Source organism: Lynx canadensis, chromosome D1, assembly GCF_007474595.2.
Source record: "Lynx canadensis isolate LIC74 chromosome D1, mLynCan4.pri.v2, whole genome shotgun sequence".
Classification (NCBI taxonomy): Eukaryota; Metazoa; Chordata; class Mammalia; order Carnivora; family Felidae; genus Lynx; species Lynx canadensis.
Window position 1 is genome coordinate 89,185,614 of NC_044312.2, and position 26,898 is coordinate 89,212,511.

Below are 26,898 nucleotides of genomic sequence, written 5' to 3' on the forward strand. Positions count from 1 at the left end.
TACACAGCTAGCAAGTGCCAAACCTGTGTTTTTAACCCTACGGGGACTCCACGCTTCATACTAACTCCATATGGTGATCAAACTATCCCAACCATTTTCATTTCTGATGACTTTTTGAGGCAATAATTCAAGGAAAGCAAAACATGACGTGCATAAACATTTCCACTAAAATGTTCTATATAATTGTGACCAGAGGAAGCAACTGAAATGTATATCAGCAAGGAAATATTTTAATATATTACGCTGTATCCAGTCAATGAAATGCTGGACATCATTTTATTTGCCTTTTTTTTTTTAAGTTTATTTATTTTTGAAAGAGAGACCAGGAGAGGGGCAGAGAGAGAGGGAGAGAGAGAGAATCCCAAGCAGGCTCCGACATGGAGCTCAAACTCATGAACTGGGAGATTGCGACCTGAGCCGAAATCAAGAGCCAGACGCTTAACCGACGGAGCCACCCAGGCGTCCCTGGACATAATTTTAAAATAGTAATTCTGGAATTTACGTTGAAAAATGAGCATGACAGAATAAACGGTAAGGGGGAGCAAAGCAGGAGGGAAAAGCAGGAGGGAAAACGTTGCACCCACCATTCATGGCAATAGTTAGAAAAAAACTCAACCTGGCCATCCATGATCCAAAACCGAAAGGAAAATAGGCAAGAGCCAAATAACTTTTAATAGTGAGTGGAGTCTAGGTTGCTTTCTCCCTCTTCTTTCTTCTTTCTTCCTTCTTCCTACTTCCTTCTTCTTCTTCTTCTTTTTAGTATTTTCAACACTGTAGAGGCCCTACCATGTCAAGAAACACAGAACAGATCTGCATGGGACACTGTAGGTAGAAGCATGTGTTTGCATACCAGCTAGCTCGCTGGTGGGGAGAGGGGTTACTGGGCATACTGGCGGGAGCTTAATGTGTGGCTTGGCCTCCATCAACCTGCAGATATCTCTCTGACCTTGAGAAGACTGTATCTGGATTCCCCTTCTCTCCTGCCCTAGGTCCCCTTTACCTTGAAGCAGACCCTGAGGTCACGAGTGCAGGTTTCTATAAGCATCTCACAAGGGTAGGAAACTTTGGCCCTGACTCCAGACAGCTTGAATCCCGAAGCTCCACAGAGTGGGGAGGTTCTCTGGAATTTTCCCGCGGTGCTGGTGACGTCACCAAGACGTGGGCAGAGAAGTGTGCGGGCCGGGACAGGCGGGGAAGCGAAGAGGAGTACACCGTAAACTTTTCTAGAGGAAACGAGATGCAAATTAGTAGAGAGAGAAACAAATGCTGAGGTGCTAGATGATGGGGAGAGACCTTCTCAGATGGTTAAGACAGGAAAAAGCAGTCCGTGGCAACCCTCTGTACAACAGAATGAACAAGGGCTTTGACATGAGGCCAGGCTCCATTGCTGGCCCCACTGCTGTGTGACTGTGGGCAAACCACTTAACCTCTCTGATCCTCAGATTTTCTATCTGTAAGTGACTGTAGCCATTCCAAAAACACAGAGTTCTGTGAGAGATCCTGAATAAGCCCTTCTCCTGATAACATAACTGGTACTTCCCTCGTTCTCTGTAGATATGGGGCTCTGTAACCACTGAGACAGCAAAACATGCCCTGGGCCCTCCACGCCCATCCCATGCAATAGCTTCTTGTCATTCTGTCTTTCTCTCAAGTAAGGGACCAGAGAAGCCTGTCACTGCTTCGTTAGAGGAAGAGAAAGGGGTGTGAAACAAAGATGTCCTGGGGGCTGCACCCCAGAGCCCTCCTTCTGCCCTGAGGGTGAGTTTCCAGATTGCGTGTGATGAGAATGGAAACATGAGAGGTCTAAGTCAGGCCACTAGGGACTGACCCTCCGTGGGTGGGGACGAAAGAGGGACAAACCCCGGCTAGAGGGGGTGGCAGATGGGCAGACCAACGTGAGGGGAGAGAGCGCAAAGTTGTAAGGAAGAGAATATTTATGGCTGGCGGGAGGGGAAGCCAGTCGAGAGACAGGGATGAGGGGAAGCTGGGGAGGCTGAGCCTTGTGAGGAGGGCAGGGGGGAAGAGAAAAGAGACACAACAGGAGGAAAACATAAAGTTAAAGAAGGTAGAGGGGGTGCCTGGCTGGATCAGTTGGTCGAGCGACTGACTCTTGGTTTCAGCTCAGCTCATGATCTTGCAGTTTGTGGGATCTAGCCCCACATCCGGCTTTGCGCTAACAGAGCTCTCTCTCTGCCCTTCCCTTACTTGTGCCCTCTCTCACTCTCAAAATAAATAAACTCAAAAACAAAAAAGGAAAGTAGAGAGAATAGGAGCTGAGAGAGACCAAAAGCATCTGAGAAACTGATAGAATTCCCATCACCCCTCTGCATCCTGCCCACATCACCCCCCGCACCCCCTCACAGCACTGGTAACTCTGAACACAACCTTAAGGGGAGCAGCCATCAGCCACTGGACATGGGGCTATTTCTCCGCAAGACAAGGCAACAGAAGTGCCATTGTTGGTTGACTTATCTCTGGAGAAACATGACCTCCGTCTTGGGGGGTCCCTCTGCCCCACAAGCCTGGGCCAGAATAAATACAGTTCTCCATCCTTGAACAAGGCAAGCCATGGCTTGAACATGCCATCGCTGGTGTAGCCCCATCTGGGCTGGGAAAGGGGACTGTTTCTGAGAAGGCCAGCTTAGGTACAATTGGGATGAAAGCCAAATATGTCTTAGGTACATCCTCTCGTTCTGGGGTTTCCCTCTGGCTTTTCCGGAGTGCTCAGAGTTTCCATGCCTTTGCTTACATCTTTGGTCACTGGGCCAAACTCGCTGGTGAGGAATGGTCTTCTAGATATTGACCCAGGGGCTAAAGTGACCAAGAAGACTTCAACAGTTCCGAGGCTAGACATGGAGCCTCAGCTGCGTGGCAGAAGAGGGGACTGATAGAAACTTCTCCGGATGATGTCGTATGGTGGCCCTGCCTCCTGCTGCCCAGATTTCGTTATCCTCCCCCACATCACTTTTCAGAGGCCACCTGACAGAGCCACTTACAGCACTTGTAAGACCAGGCCAGATCCCCCTCAGTCCCATTTCCCACAGGACTGGGGTATGTGAGGGTGGGCGGGACTTCCTTTCCAATTCTACTGCAGGCAGAACAGGTCCACCCAGTGTGTGGTGGAGACTGCCCTCAGGACCAGGGTGTTTCCTTGGAGATGATGTCACAGCTACTCAGCATGTATGTGTGTGGCGTGCACGTGTGTGCACATGCACCTGAATACCCATTTATGTTTATTGCATCTTAATATATTTTTAAAATAAGATTATTTGGGGGCGCCTGGGTGGCTCAGTCGGTTAAGCGGCCGACTTCAGCTCAGGTCATGATCTCGTGGTCCGTGAGTTCGAGCCCCGCCTTGGGCTCTGTGCTGACAGTTCAGAGCCTGGAGCCTGTTTCAGATTCTGTGTCTCCCTCTCTCTGACCCTCCCCTGTTCATGCTCTGTCTCTCCCGGTCTCAAAAATAAATAAAACTTTAAAAAAAAATTTTTTTAATAAAATAAAATAAGATTATTTGATTCAAAAGTGTGAATATATATATATATTATATATGTATGTGTTTTATATATATATATCATTATTGCTGATTTTGAATTTTCTCCATTAGTGGTTTATATATATTAAAATTTTATAATATATAATGTATAATATATTATATATATATTATAATATATAATATAATTATAAAATTACATATATATTATTATATAATTTATTATTATATAATAAAATATATATTATATAATATATAAATTATAATAATATATATATTATAATAAAATATATATATATTTTATAATATATATAAACCACTAGTGGAGAAAATTCAAAATCACCAATAATGTAATGACAGTATTGTGGTTTATGTTATTTCAAAGAGCCCTTATCTTTTAGAGACACATAATGAGCAATCTACCGATAAAAAGATACGATGTCTGGTATTTGTTCAAAATAATCAGGTGGTGAGGAAGGAAGTAGGAGGTGCAGATAGGTAGAATGGGCCATGAGTTGGTAATTGTTGAAACCGGGTGATGGGTATGTGGGAATTTATCATACTCCTTTTTTTTTTTAAAAAAGGGAGGTGTCTGTGGTCAAATAGTATTGGGGAAAACTGCGTACTATGGCCCCCTCTTGGAAACTTACAGTGCATCATGGTGCCATTTTTTATATCGCTGGAGAATAGGGACCATATGAGTGTGTTGAGAACCCACCCACAGAGCCTCGCATGGTGCCTGATGCTACCAAACACTTAAGAAATGGTTGATGCGTGAAAAAAACCAAGGAAGCGTGCTTAGAGTAGGGACACCTGTTCACCTCTTTTAACCTAGTGTTTCCCAAATGTATTTGTTTATGAAAAGTCTGTGATTGAAGAGCACCTTTATATTAAAATCCTTTGCAATTAGTATTTGGGGACATGATCTCAGAGCAGGTTATAAATAGTGTTAAAACTGGGCTCCCAAGGTTCCAGTGAGTTGGCAAAGAAAGCCACCGGTTTATAATCCAGGACTACATGGGCCATTTCCCGCCTATAAACTGTGTTCAAGTTCCCAGATGGCTGGTCTTGGAATCAAACCCATGCTGGCAGTCCATTCTCTTTCTTTTTGCCCCAAACCTTCTCCTGATGTCTTCAATTGGATGAACCCAGTATCCAAGTGGAAAACAAGAAGAAAAGTGAACAGGACACTTGGAAGGTGTAGGAATGCTCAATGAGTGAAGCCAGTCTCCTTTCTCGTGGTTGTGGCATCGTAGGCGAAGTAAGCCTAAGGGAAAAGTGAAGAAACAGATAAAAACCTGGACATCTCCTTGAGGAGGTCTAAATCAGGAGAAGGAATGCAGGAAAGGATTCAGCAGAAGAGCCGGGGATGGATTCACCTCCACTTTCACCCCCTTTCCACTGGACTCACGGTTGGACTCCATTGCCCAGGGATGGCTAGAACCCATTCAATGAGACATGGATGGAAGTGATGGTCCCATACCAGGCCTGGCTCATAACCTCCCCACCACTACCACCACCAGACAGTGCTCCTACATGCTCCTTTTCCTTCCACTGATTGAATGGGAATGGCCCCAGCAGTGTTGAGAATTGCAGAGCCTCCGTTAACATGAATCTTCCATCGTCCCCAACATCTTACCTATCCAAAAACCCTCGTAAGTGTTAGAGGACTCAAAAATAAACCTCTATGTATTTGAGCCATTATATATATATATTGCTGAGTTAATTTGTCACTAGCTAAAATTAGGCCACAAAATACGGAAAGAGAAAGCCATCTGAAAGGTAGAATGAAAAATGGGCTAGGGCAGTACCTATAAAGCCAAGAAAGGACAGAATTTAAAGGAAAGGTATAATCGTAACTACATCTGGTAGAACTTGAGACATGAGGAGGTTGGCTGGGGGATGATGAGCTTTTGAGGATAATTTTTCTCTTTGATGAAAGGAGAGAACCATATGATGAAAGATCCTTTTCTTCTTGCCTACCTCCTTTCTTCAGCTTTGGACACCGTCAAATGAGGATTTAATGCCGGGATCTTCGGTAACTATTTTGTGACATGAGGCAAAGTGCATTGGGAATGGAAGCTGGCATGTTAACAGTGGTACAGAAAGATGAACAGATTTTATGTCTATCACACTATCATTGAGCCACCGAACGAACTCTGGAACTACTTTTTTCTGTACTTTTTGTTAATAAAAAAAATAATAAAGGCTTTCTTTTAAAAAAAATAAGGGTAACTTCAATTTTTTGGACCTGCTCTGTTCCAAAACCTATGTTAAGTTAAATAGATGCATTGTTACACGGTGTACTTTAATTTTCACAATAATATACAGCATTAAATGAGTAACTTAAGCTCTAAGAGGTTGAGTAAATTGTCCAAGGTTACATAGCAAATATGATATTGCATCCAAAGTAAGAAGTTAAAAGAGCCAGACAAGTGCAAAGACCCTATTGCAAACTGGTGGATGGGGTTGGACCAGGAAAAGAAAAGGATTTAGCAGGTTTGGAGAGGGTACAATGGAGCTGGAGGGTGACTTTCTAACAAGACTATCTATCAAGATCACTCAGGTATCCTTATCTATAGAGCTTTTTGGGAATATACCTGGTCAATGTCACCCCTTTCTGAAGTCCTTTTTTATTTACTACTCCTCAGCCAGTTCATTACAAAAATGCATCGGAGGGTGACTAGACTTTCTTTAAAGTGGACTTACATGTTAGATTTTTACTGCTTACTTAGATTCTCCTCCACATTTAGGCACATGGGAGAATCACCCTCTCTCAGCTCGCTTACAATTAGATGGGGTCACGTGACTAGTTTTAGCCAATGGGGTGTAAGCAGAAACGGCATGAATTATTTCTGAGCCAAAGCATTTAGTCACTGGTAAGAGATCCTTTACTGTTCTGTTTCCCTGATGCAGCCATTCTGTTAAAATGCAAGTGCCATAAAATCAAACCACGCAGAATCACTGAGCTACCGCATGGAAGACAGCCGCTTTGAAGAATTGCCTGGACCTACAGTAGACTTAGCATGACAAGAAGTCACTTGGACGATCGCCTTAATCCACTGAGATTTTAGTGATGTGGCCACTGCAGCATAACCTGGGATTTAACCTGACTAATGCAACTTAATATTCCATCCTTCTCAGAGATGGTAAATATTGATCACGAGTGTTACCATGGCCTCATCTATTCTATATATTCTTAAGCCATCACTGAACTCTTCCCCCCTGAGCTGTAAGGCTTCTGAATCTTTCTCATCAGAGTGACCTAAGCAGTCACTACTAGTTCATCAGAGCTGGAGAGTCAAGGAAAACCCACCCAAATCCTTCTGAAATCAGCACAAAATCCTGACTTCCTACTGTGGCCTGCAAGGCCACCTAAGAGCTAAAGCTGACCCTCCTTCACTTTCTCGCTCGCTCACTCAGCTCCAGCCCCACTGGCCTTTTCTGTTCTTCAAACATACCAAGAATATTCTCATCTCAAACCTTTACATTTGCTCTGCCTTCTTTTTCGGAAGTGCTTCTCTAATGTTTTATATGGCTCAAATGTTACCTCTTCAGACAGACTTTCCCTTCTACCTTATTAAATTTACCCTGCACTCTCCCCCAACGTCCTCAGTAATAACAAAACACTGGTCTCTCTCTCTCTCTCTCTCTCTCTCTTTCTGCTGTATTCCCAGTAATTAGAGTAGTACTTGATGCAAATAAGTGATTGGCCAACCCTGATCTAGACCATAATCATTTTGGGGACAGAGGGTGGGTCTAGTTCCCCTTTGTTTTTTCCTTGGTGCTGAATCCATGTAATACGTACTGGAGATGTCCATTAAATTCCTGGCTGATGGTTAGAAGACTTTCATTTCCCTTCCTATCATGGTGGGCTCATGTCTGTGCCCTTTTGTCCTCCCTCTGCCACTCACACACTCTCCATCCCCTTCCCTCACCATAACCTCCCCCAATTAAGTACAAGTTTCTTTCTCACCCACACAACGTCCTCTACAGTCACAGTCTACTGTGGCTGAGAAACAGTATCCAGCAATACAACGGGTTTTGGCCTGGCCTCACATCCAAGTTCACTACCTATAACCTTTTCTGCAGGAGTTAACACCGAGACCCATCCAGACTTGGCTAGAGTGTTAGGCCTGTGCATTGGAGCCCAGAAGTTTTACCCGCTGGGTGTTTTGAAGAGAAGCAGCTGTTACCATTTGCCAGCTGAAAGGTTTTGCTTTTGAAATAGTCTATGAGGCGTGTTCAGGCAGAAAGGAGTGTTCTGGAGAAGGCCTGGGAAGGCCTGCCACTCATTTGGAGTGCCATACAACTGTGGGCAAACCATCAGGGATGTCTGGTTTCAGTAACAGTGCAGGAGAAATCATTGCATTCTTTGGGTATAATTGGATGCTAAGGGAGAGGGTTTGTAGGTGAGGTTAAGTAGTGAAAAAACATGGAATGCAGAATCACAGGACCTGAGATTAGAGCCAGAAGTCCTGAGTAAGAATGAGTAGTCTCTACCCTCCACCTTAGCAACCTTCCCTCCACCACCCCTACTCTAACAACAGTTTCTAAAGGCATCTTCCCTCTAAAAAGACATTTATTGGAATAAAACTCAGTGAAAACGAGTTCAAACTCCAATTGGCTTAGCATTGTTGCTAGATCCAGAATCAGAAAGGGGTCGAGATTTTCTGTCCCTGCATCTTGTGATGGCAAGAAAGATCTCCCTCAAGTAAAATAAAGAGGCTTGGGACAAGTCACCCAACCTTTCCAAGCCTCAGTTACCTCATCTGTAAAGGAGGAGTGAACTTTTCATAGGGTTGTTGCGGTAATTAAATAACATTGGCATACGTACTAAGTGCTGGTGGTAGTGACCATGGTGGTAATTGTGGTGATGATGGCGGGGGTTCTGGCGGTGGTGGTGATGGTGGCAGTGACAATGGCATTGGGGGCAGTGACAATGGCATTGGTGGCATTGGTGGCGATAGCAGCAGCAGAGGAGTGATGAGAATGAGTTATGACAGAACGAAGAATGTTTAAATTGTGCTCAGCACACAGTAGTCACATAGTGAAGGAATAAAGGGAACAATTTTCAGGCAACCCAGGGACATTAGTCACCGTTTATATGCCAACTATGAATACGGCCAGCACGAATCATGCTTAGATGTTCATCAATGCCATTCCCTTCCAGCCTTCCAGTAGACGTTTAGCTACCAATTCGTATGAAACGGAAAGAAAATGAATAAAGATTTTAGTTGCTCTATGAACTTAAAAGGAATACAATTGCATTTCTCTTAAATAATAATAGCGCATACAGTAGAGACTCTCTTACTTCTCTCACTTCAGTCTCTCACTTCCCCCCAGCTAGCCTTCCGCATAAAGCCACACACCATTAATTCAAATTTCACCTTCAAAAATTCACATTTCTAAATTAACTACCATTGAACTGTGGGCTTTGACCTATCTGCATACTGCTTTAACTTCCAAAGGTCTGCATCACAGCTGCAACTGACATGGATGTATCCGGAATCAAGAGGCATCCGGTCCCCTTGGCATTTCTAGGGCGCGGTGGCCACATCGGCTATTTTATTTACCGTCCTTTGAAAGCCTTAGTAATGCTAAAAGCTCAGCACTGTAATCATACTTGGTTAGCTCGAGACTAATTAGTCATTCGATGCCATTTATTTGTCATGAAGATTGCTTTCCAAATTACCAGTTTATTTAGCCTTCACTAATAATTATTTCACAAGGGCTTTTTCACCACTGTTCATTTGCATGTGTAGAATTTACTCATTGAGAATGAACTAAAGATGGGTTTTTTTTTTTTTTTTTTTAGTTAAAGTTGAACTGGAATGGTGTTTGATTTACTCTGCCAGATCGCTCCTTCTGTGGTAAGCAGCCCCATGTAGGAATTCAATGTTGTCCCTTTAAAAGCGTCTGGTGGCCTGCTGTGTTTATAATCCTCAAATCCCATGATTCAGTCCCACCTCCCCGCCTTGCTCCACACACTCCTGCTCACATTTGGTTTAGATTTGACTTTTTCTTTGCTTAGGAAGAACAAGATTTTTTACTAGTCAGAAGCCAGCAGGCCCCCAAATTCAGGAAAAATAAACATACGAATCCTAGTCTGCTAGAGTGAACCACGCTCAGATTCCACCAGGTCTGAAAACGGTCACCCAGATCGGACGCCGCGGCTTGCATTTGTCTAGAAAGCGTCAGCTTGTCCAAATGCTGCTATCTATTGGCTCCTGTAATTCCCAAAGTCACCCTGTAAAGTGTCTCGGGAGGAAAAAGAACAAGCCATTCTTTATTGGGAAAGGTATATATGTCAGAGACAGGGAATAGTCAGGAACTGAGAGTCTCGGAATGCCAGCGTCTAAGACAGACATGGCCCTGTCCTCAGGTAGCTTAGCGGTTGGTGGATCGCTGAGCCCTACCAGGAGGCCGGCCCCCCAGTAAAGAGTCCTGATGCCTTCTTTCACTTACTATTCACAACAGACTGTGAGAAAGGTCTTATGAACCTCATGTGGTAGATGAAATAACCCAAACTCCCAGAGGTTAGGTGACCCAAGTGAACTCACCGGGCTGATAAGGGGGTGAGCCACTGCTCAGACCTGGGCTTCCTCGGTCCAAGGCTGCCAGTCGTGTCCTGGACCCTGACCTAGTAGTGTAACCTCATGTTAAGTCAGATCAATTCAAGCTCTCTCTTCCAGTTTCCCACATCCCCTGGTTTCACTTAGAAAGGCAATCGGTGCAACACACAACAGATACTGAACATCTAAAATCAGTAACTTTAAGGACCTAAGCGTTATACAGTCTCAAAAAAGAGCATGAGAATGTCTTTGTGAGAGCGTGGTATGGCCAGTGTAGGGGGGAGGGGGCGGGGGGCGGGGAGTGTGGGGTGGAAAGACGGTGAGAGGGTTAGCGCACAGAGGTGATCCAGGAACTCCCAAAGGTTGGTCCTGACTCAGTGAATTGTCAGGTCAGTTTGAAATGACTCACTTGTGGCATGGGGCAAACAACCTCAGTCAGTCCCTCACTAAACTGTCGGGAAGCAGGCAGGCAAAATATTTCCTCCTGGAAGAATTTGCATGGCCCCCTAACCTTTGTGAGGCACCTTCCCACTCAGTGCTTCATGTGCCGATTGTTACAACTTGCACATATGCAGCAGGGAACCAGGCTTCGTCGGAGATGGCCTCGTTGAGCGGTTTTTATATAACTTTTTCAAAGTAAAATCCTTTGTGGAAATGAAGCCTCCCACAGTCCTCTAAGGTTATCAAACTGATAAGCTTGGAACTTTTGCGCTTGGAATGGGGTCAGGGTGGGGGGGAGGCACAGCCCCCGCTTAAGCCTTTGCTTTGATCTCTGTGTCTGTCTCTGAGGGTCTCCAGGAACCTGCAAGTTCTATGAAACGTGGTAAGACAATGTAAACACATCATTGCAATGACTACCATCCCATTTCACTCCCCTCTTGCAACAAGGCCCTGGAAGTAATGGGAGATCTGCGAGGTCACTCCTGGGCCAGTGCCCTTTCCAGGGAACTCACTAGGCCTGGCTTCTCAGGTGATTAAAGTCTGAAGATCTTCTTGGTGGGGGGGGGAGCAGCCTGCCCCCATGTGTTTCAGGAAGGCGGTGCGTCTTGGGGACAGACAACTCTGCCACTACGGGCAGCATTTTTCAAAGCGCCTACTTTTCCGATAGGGGTCAGAGGCACCGTTCTCTTTCCAGCTGGCACCCCCCCGCCCTCCCCCGCCCCCCTCCCCCCTGAATCTTGAAACTGGCCACTGGTGGCTGGGGAGCAGGTCCCTGAGAATGCAGGAGAAGCAGCCTACACTCAAGCAGGCTCTCCCCAACTCGAACCCGTTACACTGAACTGGAAAGCCTTTGTTATTGGCTGCGTGTTTGTCTCCCCCAAATTCATATTTTGGACTCTTAACCCCCAGTGTGATGGTATTTGGGGGTGGGGACTTTGGGAGGTAATTAGGTCAGGAGGGTGGAGCCCTTATGAAAGGGATTAGTGCCTTGATAAGAAGGACCCACCAGCAAGCTTGGTCCCTCCCCCACCCCATCTCAGTCTCCGTCTCTGTTTCTCTCTCCCTCTCCCTGCCTCTCTCCCTCTCTTCTCCTCCCTCCCTCTCCCTCTCCTTTCCTCCCTCTCTCTCCTTTCCTCTCTCTCTGTCTCTCTCCCTCCCTATCTGTCTGCCTCCTTCTTTGTCTCTGTCTCTCTCCCCCCCCCTTCATGTAAGGATAGAAGACAGCCCTCTGCAAACCCAGAAGACTGTTCCCAGCAGAACCCAGCCATGCTGGCGCCCTGATGTGGGACTTCCCAGCCTCCTGAACTGTGACAAATAAATCTCTGCTGCGTAAGCCATCCAGCCTGTGACGCTCAGTTCTGGCAGCCCAAGCTGACCAAGACGGTGGTGATAGCCACACAATTCTGTGAATGTGCTGAGGGCCACTGTATGGCTGCAATGGTAAATGTTAGGATATGTGTATTTTAGCACAATAATAATAACAACAACAATAACAGCAGCAAGAACAACAATAATAATGAAAGTTCTATGGCTCACTATTTCCTAGGGGTCAAGTTCAAACTTCCTGGCGTAGTCTATGACCTGAGCTGGCGGTGGGGGGGGCGGGGAGGGGGGTCCTGTTTACCTCTCTGGCCTCCCTTCTTGCTGTCCTCCCTCGATATCTTCATCTAATCGAACATGCAAGCCGCTCTATGACATTGCCTGAACAAGTCATGTGCTTTCACTTTTCCCTGCTTAGTCACAATTTTGCTTTTAGTCATGATAGCAAACACATTTACGGAGCTTACTATATGCATATATATATATATACATATAGTGCTTAATATATGCAGGACTTTTGAGTCATTTACTGCTCACCCATTCTACAGAAAGGACACTGATATTAACCCCATGTTAGATGTGAGAAAAACCGAGGCCTAGAGGCTAATTTACTTGCTTAAGGTTGCACAACGCAATGTACGAGGCCAGGCGTCCTGGTTCCTAAATCCTTGCAATTAATTACTACAGAGTAATGCTGTTGCTGGATGTCTTGTGCCCTTGCCCTTTCTTCTGAAGAATCCCTCCTCCTCCTTCAAGACCTCAAATATCACCTCCCTTGTGAAGGCCCCCTGGTCTGGTGTTCCCCAGGAAAGGGTGCAGTGCTCTGCGGGCTCTCTTCTCTCAGATGGATAGCATGATGGCTATCCATAGCGATCTTCTGCCGTGGATATTGTCACACATATTTCACAGCACATTTCTTATTGTGTGGTGACAGCCAGCTTGTGAGTCTGATTCCCCGCCAGAGTGTGAGGCCCCTGGAGATAGATAGGGCAGATCCTTTCCATCTTGATACTCTTGAGCGCTCGCTACGTGCTTGATGAATAAGGAAAGCTGCATGCACTTTCTCTCAATTTTTCAATTTCTTTCAATAAGTAACAAAATCAAAAGGGAATTCCTTTGGCTCGGGAATGCTAGCCTGGCGAGAATTCAGTCCCACAGTCCCTGACAGCCATTACCATTTTCTATGTACCCCACCAGGCGAGAAGCCCATTCAGATACACTTTCAGTGGTCCACATTAACAATAAACACTGCTTTTGCTTTTCAACTGTCAAATCACTGGATGTTACAGGTAGATATGAGATTATAATGCAAAGTATGATTTTTCTTTGTTTTTAATTTTTTAAATGTTTTATTTATTTTTGACACAGAGAGAGATAGAGCATGAGCGGGGGAGGGGCAGAGAACGAGAGGGAGACACAGAATCCGAAGCAGGCTCCAGGCTCTGAGCTGTCAGCGCAGAGCCCGACGCGGGGCTTGAACCCACGAACTGTGAGATCATGACCTGAGCCGAAGTCGGACGCTCAACCAACTGAGCCACCCAGGCGCCCCTCAAAGTATGATTTTTCTAAATCGAAATCCCTCCGGGGACCATCTTCCTCCCTTTTCTGAGATGTATTGGGGAGGACAGATAGGGGCAAGTGGATTAATGTTTGCTTAGCTAGGAGTATAAATAGGAGCAAGAGAGAGTGGGTGGATATTTGGTGGATGAGAGGGTGGATAAAATGGCGAATGGAGATGTGGATGATGGGCACTGGATAGATACACTGAAGAACAAATGTGGCTGGCTGGCTGGCTGGAGAGGAGGACAGTATACAGATGGATGGATGTAGGGTTACGAAGAGGTGTGGAAAAGTGTATGGGAAGGTGGAGGAGAAGTTGTATGGGAAGGTCGTTGGAAGAATAAGTGGGAGATGGATGGCTAGAAGAAAGGATGTGCCGTTGGACAAGTGGATGGAAAGGGGGTGGAAAAGATGCAACAGCCCTGTAGGATGTGAGCAAAGATGGGTAGAAGATGAATGGGCTGGTGGAACCGATGTTTGGGAGGATGAATGAATACGGGTGACTGGATGGATGAATGAGTGGATGGGTCCAGGTGCCAGCCTGGGACTGGAAGATGACACATGGGTTGGAGGAGGGAAATAGCAGCCCCCTGGCTGGCCATCCTTAGCTTTCTCTGAGCCGCCCTGGTAAGAAGGAAAACTCCACTTCGCTTCTCTTTCAGGGGAACAAGAGTGCGCTCGTCCTCTTCCCCTGGGAAGAATCACAAGCTCCCCACCCCTCCTTGCCACCGTGAGTTGGGGAGCGCCACTACCCATTGCCGGACCTCGCCCCCATCCCATCTCCCGTCCCAGAATATCCAGCTGCCGGTGAAATCCTAGAGATCACTCTCCAGCCCCATTCACAGAGAAACCTAGCGGAGAGGAGGGGTCGGAGGCTCAACCCAACCGGGCTAAGGTTTCAGGACGGGCCATCCCCTGGCCCGTCCAGAGGCCGCCCTTCCAGCGGGCCGGGAGAGGAAACCGGTGCTTCCCGGGGCTCACGGGCACCCCCGGGGCCCCCGCGGCGCCCGTTAAGGCCGCCCGCGTTTACGGTCTCTGCGCGGCTCGGGGCGCGGGGCGGGGGCGGAAGGGACAGCGCAGGGGAGGGCTGCTGCGTCTTTAAACCTCTGCGGGCTGCTTAGTCACAGCCCCCTCGCTTGGGTGTGTCCTGCCCTCGCTCCCTCCCTCCCTCTTAGGTCACTCTTTCAGCCCTTGAATAAAAACTGCACCCAACTTCCCAGGCGCCCTCATTGCCCAGCCGGACCCCAGCCCCCGATAGGCTCGGGCCGCCCAGCTCGCCCCGTGCTCCGCCGGCCCCCGCCCAGCGCACCGGACCCCACCCCCGGCGCCCCGCGCTCGCCCCCTCGGTTCGCTCTCACCATGGACAAGTTTTGGTGGCGCCTAGCCTGGGGACTGTGCCTCTCGCAGTTGAGCCTGGCGCAGATCGGTGAGTGCCTCGGGGGCAGCGGGAGGGAGTGGTCCGAGCGGCCGGGACGGACCCTGCAGCCACCTGGCTGAGTGGGCCCCCGGGGACGGGAGGCCAGCGGGCGGCCAGCGGCGTGGACTTGGTGAAGGAGAGCGGGGCGAGGATTTGCGCTAAGCTCTCGGAGTGTGGGTTGGTGCGAAGCACCGTTTTGTTGAAAAGAAAAGAGAAAGAGCGAAGAAAGTTGGCCGGGCCGGCTGCCTGAGCGCAGTTTTGGGTGAGGTCGCCGGTGCCGGAGCACAAGGCAGAAAGTAACTGTACTCCAGGGTGCGCGCCGCCGGTGTCTGGACCAACGGGCTCCTGTGCCCAAGGGCGCTGGAAGCCTGGCTGAGCTGTCCCCGGGCAGGGCAGAGCTAGGCGGGGCAGGGGCCGGGGCTACTGACCAGGTGGCCACAGAGGTGTCGGTGTGAGAGCTGGTGGCAATGAGCCTTCCAGAAAGGGGTGCCGGCGCCCCACCCCGCCTGGGTTCCAAAGCTCTTACAGTTGGCTCCAGTCACTGACTAGCGCTTGTGGGAACTTGAACCAGCTCTATGAGGTTCTGGGTTTCCACGAGGTGCCAGCCCGGGGCAGGGAGTGTGAGGTGGAAAAGCAATGACTGAACCAGCTACTCAAACCTCCTGCTCCTGCCAATCAGTTAGGGGAAATCCAGACAGTAAGGTGGCTCATATTCCCAGCCTGGCAGCCTCAGAGCAGGGAGGGGGGTGGGGGGGGGGAAGCCTGGGCATCAGGGTCGTGTTAGGGACCCTGGACCTGGGGCTGCCGATACCCCCATCCAAACAGGGGCTGTATCTTTCAGTGGCTGTGGAGTGGGTGTCGGCATGTGAGGTAGTCTGGTGAGACCGAACTCCAAGCGTTCCTTCCCTTTGTCTATATATGTACAGATAATTACATGGCTGATTTGCTTATTGCTAGCAAAATTAATTCTTCTTTTAAGAAGTGCCAGCTGGGTCATTAAGACAGCTCAGCCTATGGTTAATTCTGCTCGGCAAGTATTTATTAAACCCAGCTCTGGGGGGTACCAAGAAAGTAAAGATACAGTCTTACCTGGATCCTGCAGACTGGGAATAAGTGGGGATCAAAGATTCAGATTCCTGAAACACAAAGAATAATAATGATAATAATCATAATAATAGAAGAAATGACAGCACCAGCCAGCATTTTACCGCACGCTTTCACTGTGCCGGGCACTGTGCTCAATGTTTACAAGTGTTGCCTTATTTTGCCCTCACGGTGGCCCAGCGAGAAGCGTCCTGTTACTAGCCCGGCTTCAGGAGGGAAACAAACCGAGACTCAGAGAGGTTAAGTAACTTGCCAGTTCTCACACAGCCAGAAGGATTGGTGCGCATGTGAACCCAGGTCCATTAGTCTGTGTTTAGCGGGAGTACGTTAGACTGTATGTATGGCACGGTCATACTTGGAAAGAGTCTGGGGATGGAGGCTTGAGGTGGACCCGAGGCCATCGGAGGCTTCCGAGGCGACCTGAGCTCCAACAAGTCACTGAAAGGCAAAAACACTTGGGACGCCAGAGAAGAGAAAACCTGGAGTGCAGGAAGAGCCCTGGCCTTCTCTGAGACATCCAGGGAACTTTATTTGTACATTACCTTCTGGTGATGTCTTCTGCTTTGTTTCTGAGGATTCTGACTCCTGACTCCTTCCAACCTGCCTCCCTGATTCTTCTTAAGGGTCGCATCCCCAAATATTTGACACCATCCTGACCCAGAGACCAGAGGGTTCACCCCTGCCCCACGTTTTCATGCTCCTTTTGGGAAGCGTCCTTTGGAGGAAGCACAAAAAAGTGCCAGTGGCAGTAACTGCCTGGGCCTTGGCTTTCATGTGCTTGTAACGTTGTTTGGAAGGAACTGAGACTTGGAAGGGAGATGCGACTTCACAGCAGCTTGGCTGGGCAGGCAGAGAGGGGAAGGAGGCAGAGGAGGGGGAGGAGAGGCAGTGCTTTTGCCCCAGGATCCCAGTTGGGGGTGGGGGACCTCCAGAAGACAATGAGGAAACTTTGGAAAGGAGCAAAAGGCTTTGGGGAGGAAGAAAGGGTCCATCCTTCATATCCGGAAGCAAAAAGTAGAGAAATGGCCAGATGTAGTTAAGCAACACTGGACGAGAAATTAAGTTGGTGGACACTATGAATTAGGTGTCATATGCAGGAAGTAGAAAGTGGCCCTGGGTAGAGGACAAGTGGGATGAGCGCTCCCACGTCTCGTGTCTCTTTTCTCCTGTGGGCCAGAGGTCACTGCTGGGGAATTGTGCCCCTGGTGTTGAGAAAGAGGGGTACATCAGAGAGCTCTTGGGGGTGACAAGTGCCCTTCTGCTCCCTGGGAGTATTAGAGACCCCTCTTCCTGGGAGTTAGGGCTTTGGCTGCGTTTTCCCAGGTGGAGAAGCAAGAAATCCATCACTACTGAGGTTAGCATCAATTAATTCAGTTATTCCCCAGATACACATTGGACATCTCATTTCCTGCCAAGGCGCCGTGCCAAGTAGGTGTGTGTGAGGCTGGCGGCCAGTAAGAAATGGTTCCATTTTCTTCCAAATTGCCCCACGCAGAAGCAGCATGGGCAGCATGAAATTCTTAAGTTATGACAGATCCCCTTCCATTCATTCAACAAGTATTTCTTGACTCATTGTCATAGACTCACCAATGGTGACTCCAAGGACCATTTAGAAAAACCCTTCTTTTTCCCATGGAGGAAGCAGACCCTGAATAGGAGGGAGGAGTGACTTTCTCTCTCGCAGCAGACTTAGGGCTGGACATCTTCCGTCCACGGGGCTCTGAAATACCCCCATCACCAAGGACTCCACCTCTGTCCCCGGGGTGAGCCTAACACTGGTTTCACACCCTAAATGCTACCTTCCACATTCACTACAATTTTTTATTTTCCTCTATAATATACACGGTTTGAGCTTAAGATAAAGAATAATGGTATATATTTCCTACCACAAAACAAAAGTGCTTCTCGAGGAAGAGGCTCTGTACTGTCCTAGGGCCTCCTTGGAGGATGGCTAAATCCCTCAGAGGTAAGAGCACCCCTGTTGTAAAAGCCTGATGCTCCTATTGCAAAGTAGGGTTCTAAGTCCCAGGAAATGCATTTACTGAGCACTGGCTTTGTGCTAGGCATTCCGCCAGGGGATTTGAATAGATTATTCTATGGAAGCCTCATGACGTGCTAAATATGTTTAGTTAACCCCATTTTCTAGATCAAGAAACTGAGACTCAGGGAGGTGTTATGACTTGCCCAAGGACACACAGCTAGTAAATGGTGGAGCTGGGATTTCCCATTGTCTAACACCCCCCCCCCCACCCCGTGTTGGACTCCAATGCTAACGCCCCTTTGATTCACTGCTTTGGAAATTGCATGCGTATGTCGTTCCCATATCCTCCCCATCCCTTGTGACCAGCTAACGTGAAGCCTGGTGTGAATGGCTTTCTCGCTCCGCCTGGCAGGCTGTGGACTCCCGGCTGCTCTACCCTGCCCTACCCTGGACTGAGTCTCCCTAGGCTTGGCCACAGCTGTCAAGAGATGCCAACCTAGTTATTTGTTACTAAAATAAGTCAATTCCCTTATCAGTGTCCAGCTGCCCTTCTAGACATGCTCTCATTTGCAGGCTTGGAAAAAAGGGAGAGGCTGTTCCTTGTCTAAGAGACAAGTTAGGGCAATGTCCTCTGCCTGAAAATGAAGAAAGAGGGCCTGCCTGCGGAAGCCCTCACCCCAACTCTGCCAGCATTTTGGATGCGTTGACCCAGAAAGCCCCTCCTCACGTGCTCACTGGAAACCTTCAGTGTTTGTTTAGCAGACTGTACGTGCCCCAGAGAGGGAAAGTTTTGAGGACCCGGGTGGCAGGCTGACATGGGTTTCTACAAAAGTCAAGGATCTTGAACTGAAAGGCAGAGTGGGGCAGTCTCCCAGGTGGGATTTGAGATCAGTCTGCAGTGTCCAGGCTGATGGTTCCAAGCTGGGGTTCCCTGACAGAGTGGAGGTGGGCTGGTGCTGTATCTCCCCATCACTAGGTCCTGGCTGGGGCTGGGCTGGGGCTGGGGCTGGGCTGGGCCTGTGGCTGGGGCTGGGCTGGGGCTGTGGCTGTGGCTGGGCTGGGTCTGGACTGGGGTTGGGGCTGTGCTGAGGCTGAGGGCTGGGCTGGGGCTGAGGCTGGGCTGGGGCTGGGGCTGGGGCTGGGGCTGGGGCTAGGGCTGGGTCTGGGCTGTGCTGGGGCTGAGTCTGGGGCTGGGCTGGGGCTGGGGCTGGGCTGGGGTTGGGGCTGTGCTGAGGCTGAGGGCTGGGCTGGGGCTGAGGCTGGGCTGGGGCTGGGGCTCAGCTAGGTCTGAGCTGTGTTTCCCCAGCACCTCTGTTCAGCCAACTCCACCCAGAGTCTAAAAAGGAAGTGACTCTTGTGAAAGAAGAGATGAAGCAGGTGGCAGATGCTGACAGACAAAGCATGTTTCTCAAAGGGGATCTTTTTTGCTTCAGAAAGAAATTCTGGGGGATTGCACAGTGAGAAGCAGATGAGTCAATTTCCTTTGTGTCCCTGCTTGAATGGGAAGCACACTAGTGTTCTTTAGAATCATCAGGGTAGACTAGTGCCTCCTACCTTAAATTCAAACCCCACTTTTCACACGCTGAGCAAGTTGAGATATTTTCTTTAAAAAATGTGCTCCCCCATGGGCACCTGGGTGGCTCAGTCGGTTAAGCGTCTGACTTCGGCTCAGGTCACGATCTCGCGGTTTGTGGGTTCCAGCCCTGCGTCGGGCTCTGTGCTGACACCTCGGAGCCTGGAGCCTGCTTCGGATTCTGTGTCTCCCTCTCTCTCTGCCCCTCCCCTGCTCATGCTCTGACTCTGTCTTTCAATAATAAATAAACGTTAAAAAAATTTTTTTTAAGTGTACTCCCCATAAGCTGGCCATCAAGGGTTTGGGAAGCCAGACCAATCCGGCAGAGTTAGGAAGGGGTGTTTCCTAGTCTGTGGTTGTGGAATCTGGCTTGGCGTGGATAAAGTGATGGTGCATGCCAAATTTTCTAGGACAGTCAGGATTTCCAATGTGCAAATGTTCTACCAGTTGACGCATGGTATATATTTTGACGAAGTGTCTATTTACTTTTCTACCAATAAATGTATAGCTTCATGTGATTAGAAGTCAAAAACTTCACAAGCATCTTACATAAATGAATTCACATCCTTACAACTCCTTAATCGAGTGCCTGATTACATTGATGTCTGTTTCTGAAAATGTGTGCTTTGGAGAGAAATATTTAATATTCCTCTGCTCTCCACTTCTGGATCTCTCCAATATGTGAAGTACCAAGACGAGCTATGTATTTGACCCTTGCTTGCTAGATGTGGGCATGCATCCATTGTGGGTGTGCTTCTAAGTATGTATGTGTCGGAGCCCATGTGTCTACACGTAATGTGAATATTGCTGGTCAGTCCTTAAGAATTTATCAGGTGTCTTCTGCGGGTCCCACACTGTGCTGGGTACTACAGAGGAATTACGTGTCTGAGGTTGGCACTTACAGCCAAGAACCTTGGGGTGCTACAGAAAAAGCATGTAGCACTGATCGATAGCCGGGCCATTTTAGACTGTGAGGCTAACAGCATTTCTGAGCTGAGACAGAAATGCTGAGCTGAGCAAAGGAGACTGGAGGAATCCATGGAGGAGAGGAAGTGGCAATAGGGACAAGATAGGATTTGAATACGTGAAAAAAACAGAATGAAAAAGGTGTGTGTATTTCTGTTACCCTGCTGTTAATTTACCCGCTCTCTAATATGTTAGTCAACTAGACAGTGTATTCAACAAACGTTTACCCCGTGCCTCCTCGGTGCACCAGGTAGTATGGGCACTGGGGGGGCCCATTGTCAGAAGGCCACAGTTCCTCACCCCTGACTAGCTAGCTCACGGTGTATGTAGTATTATATGGTTTCCTAGCTAATGGGCGACCATGTATCTCTGGCTTCCACATACTGGATTCTGGTAGTGCACCTGCCCTCCCGGAGTTGTGACAACCAAAAATGCCTCCAGGCTTTGCCAAATTGGTGGTGGTGGTGGTGGTGGGTAAAGCCACCCCACATTGAGAATCTGGTATCATAAGATGGCGGCCATTCCAGTAACCTCACCTCTGACTATGTGGTATCTGGTCCTCATAGGGCCCCAGTTAATTAGCCTTAAAACCCCACCATAAAACCATGCAGGGAGGCCTTTTTATCTTTTGGGGCCGCACTTCTAAAAAAGGGGAAAACCCAAAACCATCATATCTTCTATTATCCGTCCTCTTCAGCACTGTGGGAGCCCTCTGACATCAGGGATTGTATAACATTCTTTCTTTCTTTCTTTCTTTCTTTCTTTCTTTCTTTCTTTCTTTCTTTCTTTCTTTTTCTTTTCTTTCTTTTTTTTTTTTGGTGGTCCCAGATCCGAGGGTTGGTCCTAGCTACTGGTAACTGTTGAACTGAAATGAATATCCAGATATAGAAATAACTTTGTCTTGTGTACAGAAGCATGCTGGACAGCATGCATAGGATGCAAACACATCTGTGTGTTTATGGTAACAGTGGAGATGGCTGTTTTGCTCAGGGCAGGGCGGAGAAGGGCGCTTGGCCGGTCAGCTGCCCACCACGGGGTTCTTATTTGGTCTGCCCCAAACAGGGAGATCACCCGTCTGTTTGTGGTTTTGGTGGCTGCTTGCTGTGGCTGGGTACGTCTGTCTGAGGACAGGGTTACTAGCTTCTTGGGCCAAGAAGGGAGTGGGAGCCAGGCAGATGATGACTCCAACCCCTAAATTTAAGCCTCAAAATAAAACACTCCCCAGCAGCAGCCCACTTGGAGGTCCGGTTATTTTGGAGATGCTGCTCCGAGGTTGGATTCCTTGAGCACCCTCCTGACCCCCCTGCTTCTGGAAGGTGAAGGTGGTGGCGGCTGGGAGAGAAGCTGAAGAGCTTCACAGAAGATTCTTGCCTTCTCTGTGGGTCTCCTGCAGCCCCTGAAGGGGCAAGCCTTCTGATGGGGAAGCCCGATGTCTGATGGGAAAGCCACACTGGAAATAGCAAACCGTGCCTCCTCGCCATAGAGCTCGCCAAGTCTGGAGTTGCCCACACCTGGGACAGGTCCTGCCTACCCAGGGATCGTCTGCCCAGTGAGACTCAGACACGGGGGAGGCAAGTGAGGAACGAGGGGAGGGTGTCGTGGGGGAAAAGAACATCCCGAAGCCAGACCTTCCCGAGTGCTGTGCACTGGCTGCCTGGGTGTGTCCACCCGAGGCAAGTGGCCCTCCTAAGTGCAAGTGTGGGCAGACAGGTCCTAGGTGGGTGGGGAGGGCTGAGTCACCGAGGAGGTGATTTGCAAAACTCAGGCCCCAAAACTCTTCCTCGAATCTGCAGCTTTTGAGAGTATAGGTTAACTGCAAAACTCCAGCCGGGAGAGACTATTCCCATTTGCTCTGGTGTCACTGCCACGGTCCTTTGGAGGTGCCTCTAAGTTTGTCTTTCTTCCCCACAACCTTTCTTGACAGTTAGAGAGAGCTCTTGTACCTTCTGCACTGGTTTCTTTGCAGTGCGTTGTATAGTTCTGAGATAACGATCACCACAATTAGTAACAATAGTAAATACGAACTGAGCGCTAGCCATGTGCCCGCACCGGGACCTTCTGTTTCCTATATACTCACCTTGTTTAATCCATACGCCAACCTTATGAAGTAATGCTGGTATTATCCCTCTTTTAAGCCATAGGGAATTTGAGTAACTTGCCCAAGGCTACAGAGCTGGTAAGTGATGGAGCTCAGATTCGAACGTAGGGGGTCTGGCTACTGGGCCCAAGCTCTCAGTCACTGCATTACTGCGCTTCTCTTAGTACATGAAAATGTCAGGGCCCCCAGAAACCCGGATGGCGATAACTGGTAGTGCTCTGGTTGTTTTCATAAACTCCATTCGGGAGTCAGGTGTGGGTTGGGCCACAGCGTCCACGCAGCTAGCTTTGCCCTCCCCTTTGTATACATGACATCAGAAGAAGGGGCTGCAATTGCAAATATGAAGAAGTGGCCATGGAAAGTTCTCCCCATTCATACTCTGAGCGACTCGTTCATTCCAATTCCTGCATAGAAGTTCTTCTCTCCTCTATATGGTGGGGAGTTAGGGAGGGGATAGGATTGACAGGGATGGTGGGTTGAGTTATTTGTTCATTATCACTTCATTACGTGTCCCCTGGATGAAAGGCAAAGGTTGCTTCTTGGTGCTTCTCCACCATCTAGGACTTTGGCTCTTGAATGGACAAAGCTGGAAATGGAGTCAGTCAGATAACAGGAACGTGTTTGCCCTCAGTGCAAGGGTCCTTGGCCCGGGGCCTTCTCTCTACCAGCTAGAATTGATGAGGGAGGGAGGCAGCTCAGAGAGGAATCAGGAATCAGGCTGCACTCACCCTGGCATAAGGCAAGAAGCGAGAACTAGAAGTAGACGCAGCCCTCCCTCCCAGCCCTAGCCTACACCTAAAAATGGCCTGGCTTCTGTGTGTCCCAGCAGGTGACCCTTGCATGGGGAGGTGGGGGAGAGGGGCAGGGTTTCCTCTGGGTGCTTCGCCTGAGAAACAAGCCCCCCAAAGAAAGCTGGAGGCAAAGCCCCCCGGGGACATCCGGCGCGGTCTGTAAGAAGGGACCTGTGCGTTTGGCCTGAGCTCGGAGGTTCATCAGATGCCTTACTTGTTTGAATGTCACTTGAGCAGGTCTGCAATGCCTTCCATGACACCAGTCGTGGATCTGGGCAGCATCTTTTTCCACCTCCTCTCTCAGAGAGCACCTGCCGAGGCATCGGGGTGATGACAGTAAAGCGTCTTCCCCAGTGTCCATCATTGTGCAACTTGAGATGCCCGGGAGAAACCAACACTTCCATGTGACCAGTACCTGGTCTCCTGCCTCCGATCTAGAAGGTGGTTTCTGCCCAGGCCCCTGCCCCCATTCTTCACACACTCCAAAAGTAATAAACGAGGAACTGCCATCTGCCAGTCACAAATGCTGGCATTGCTGAGCGTGAGGTTCGAGAAGCAGAGTCCAGAAGAGCTGCACACTATCTTACAGCCTGCAGGGGACCGGTGGATGTCACTGAGTCAGGCCCACAGCCACCGGCTTGTCGCACGGTCACGTTTTCCTGCAGAGGGAAGGCATGGGTTCGGGTACCTACAGGAGTGCTGTTCGCACAGAGGTAGACCAGACTTGAAGAGGGAATCGGCACTGCCATAGAAGTCTTTTGTCCAGAAGTTCATCTTTGAGTGGATCTTCTGTCGAGGACAAGTTGTCTTCCTAGTGTCAGCCTTGGAGGTCAGGTACATCCCTCCAGACTTCCCAGAGTGACTTTTACTCTTCTCTGTTGTCTTGTTCCTCCATGATAATTCACAAAAATCCCACAAGCGTTATCTCCATCTAAAAGACAGAAGTGTGAGGGATGCCTCTGAGCTGTGTATGGCCATCTGTTGTCTTTCACTGCTGAGCATATAAGCTCGTTACGGAAAAGCTCATGCTTTATGTACATTATATACATTTTTGTATTGCTGTTGTCCCTAGCTGTCGGTTCTGCAATTAATGTAGATGCTCAATAAATGTTCAATGGCTGGGGCACCTGGGTGGCTCAGTCGGTTGAGCGTCCGACTTTGGCTCAGGTCGTGATCTCGTGGTTCATTAGTTTGAGCCTCGCATCGAGCTCTCTGCTGTCAGCTTGGAGCCCACCTTGGATCCTCTGCCCGTCGCCAACTCTGTACCTCCCCTGCTCACGCTTTCTCTCTCTCTCTCTCAAAAAAAAAAAAATATATATATATATATTGGACGACTGACTGAATGAATGAAATTTCTAGATTTGGCAAAGTAATCTTTCTCATTTACCTTCAGTGATTTGTATAGGTTGCGACTAATTCTTTTTCATCCTTTTTTTTTTCTTTCTGGTCTATAGAAAACTTTTCGTTTGACTTTTTCTAGTGTCCCTTGTAGTGATCCTCAAACCTCCTTGAAATTGTTTTTCTCTGCATTCTCCCTCATTTGAGTGTATCTTTCTTAAAGTCCGATATGTCAGGCAAGGCAGGGGAGGTTCCCAGCTCATTAGGTTTTGTACAGTAGGACAGGGATCTTGACTTCCTATACATCTGTCTGCTGCTATGCTCCAGCCCTCCCTTCCAAATCTGGTCTCAAGTATGAAAAACCCCAAGCCTCAAAATCGTGTTCTCGGTGACACTTAGGGAAAAGATGTTGGCTTTTGGCCACTCTGTTAAAAGAAAAAAGAGGGAGTTGTTTCTTTCAGTGGTTGAAAAGCCTTCCATTCCAAAGACCACTTGGGCCAGACCAGAGGTTTACTGTGGTGCAATGGAAATGGAGTTTGGCTTTGGAGGAGTCCCGTGTAGAAGGAGTAAGAGCTGTGAAAAGAGACAGACCTCAGGTTGATTCCCCCCTTTGCCACTTTAGGGTGGCGTGAGCTCAGGCAGTGCACGTGTTAAGTGTCTAGAACAATGTTTAGCATGTGGTTTCTAGAGCTAAGTGTCTGGTGCATAGAGGTGCCTCGAAAATAAAAATGGCTATTATATTATTATGTTCCAGTTTGCTGAACAAATCATTTCACCCCTGTTTACCTTTAATTTTCCATGCCTAAAATGAGAGGGCTGGATTCGAGTTGATCTATAAAGTCCTTTGCAGGCCTCATGATCTATAAATCCACCTCTCCGTGGGCCACAAACACCTAAGCCTCATAAAACTTAATGGAAAGAATAACACGACTATAATGCAGTGCCAAAAAAAAAAAAAATTTAAAAAGTGATGCCTGGTTTGTATTAAATGTCAGAAGTGAATTATTAATCCATGCCAGCAACAAGTCTATTCATCCAGTGACACTCTGAACCTCAGGGGGCAAGCGTGGCTCTCGGGAACAAGGTGCCTTGTTCAGAGGATTCCACTGGTTCCTCTCAGTCACTTGGGAATGGGCACATGAAGAAGCTTGGGCCAGAGAAGTTAGGAACATGTCTTAGTCACACAGCTAAAGATACAGGAAGCCAGTCCTGAGATTACCTGCAGGATCTGAATGCAATACCCTTTACCTTAAACTGTAGTTAAAAAACAAAACAAAACAAAACAAAACAAAACAAACCATTGCGTCAAGTGACCAGAAAATCTAACTCATGAAGAAGAGGAAAGATTATGTCCTTCACTCTCTAAGTTCCATGAGTAACTTGGATTTCTCAGCCTTCCTCAAGGGAATGCTATAACGGGTTGGTGCAAAACAAACCATAATGTTCAGCGAAAGCAATGCGTAGAGGGTGAGCTATAGTAGCCTATGGAAAATAACTAGGGTGGCAATGGGGGTCTTAAAAAAAAGAGCAAACAAACATAATACACACACACACACACACACACACACACACACACACACACACCTCCACACAAACATATACATACATACACACACAAGGCATGGGGCAAGGCAGACTTTTGAGATGACAAGTTGCTGCTTCTACTGATAACTTTCCAGATTCCTGCTAAGATATTTATTTCTTTTTCATAAAGCCAGAGAAGCCCTTTTTGCTTAGGAAAAGAAAAAAAAGGAAGGAAGGAAGGAAGGAAGGAAGGAAGGAAGGAAGGAAGGAAGGAAGGAAGGAGAAAAGAGGGAGGGGGAAGGGAGGAAGGAAGGAAGAAGTAGTGAAGAAAAGGAAAAAAGGAAGTCCTAAAGATGGCACTACTTAGGAGCTTGCCAAAGTGGGTCAGAGACTAAATGCCCTGTCAGGGCTCTGACCTTCTGTCAGTCACTTAAAGTCCTTACTGAGATCACATCCATCCTGGGTGTGCCCATTTCACATCCATCTGGAATCCGCCCACCAGAAGCTGAAATAAAATGCCAGATGGGTTCCGATCTCTTGTCATACGCAGTGCCCTCAATTATTGCTTGGTCATCTGTGGCCAAGATGCCATAGCCAATCCCATAGACACAATTCTAGGAGAAGTGACAACCGCACGCAGCCAGTGGAGGTTTGGCGTTTCTCCCTCTTAGTCACAGGACTGTGGGCACCACTTGCCTTACGGTTTGCCTGTGTCCCCAG

General features: G+C 48.2%; 1 protein-coding gene and 1 long non-coding RNA gene across 17 annotated transcripts in view; one reads left to right on the forward strand and one right to left on the reverse strand.

The window, feature by feature from the left end:
* Positions 1 to 422: 422 nt before the first annotated feature.
* LOC116738328 lies at positions 423 to 16,687 on the reverse strand. Of its 2 annotated transcripts, none has more exons than XR_004344137.1 (3): positions 15,893 to 16,095; positions 4,610 to 4,757; positions 423 to 1,223 (listed from the first exon to the last, which is right to left on the reverse strand). It is a non-coding gene; the product is annotated as an uncharacterized LOC116738328 (long non-coding RNA). The 2 variants fall into 2 exon arrangements; XR_004344138.1 differs by lacking the exon at positions 423 to 1,223 and adding an exon at positions 16,450 to 16,687 and having other exon boundaries at positions 3,824 to 4,757; positions 15,893 to 15,939.
* The window catches only part of CD44 (CD44 molecule (Indian blood group)), a 90,528-nt gene continuing 78,190 nt past the window's right edge, over positions 14,561 to 26,898 (forward strand). For 3 of the 15 annotated variants that reach the window (XM_030332049.1, XM_030332048.1, XM_030332050.1), the window contains exon 1: positions 14,567 to 14,812. In XM_030332049.1, the coding sequence (XP_030187909.1) occupies positions 14,746 to 14,812 (67 nt within the window). In that variant the 5' untranslated portion in view covers positions 14,567 to 14,745. Of the gene's footprint in view, positions 14,813 to 26,898 lie in introns of all 15 variants that reach the window. The other 12 variants (XM_030332054.1, XM_030332053.1, XM_030332055.1 and 9 more) reach the window with 9 other exon arrangements.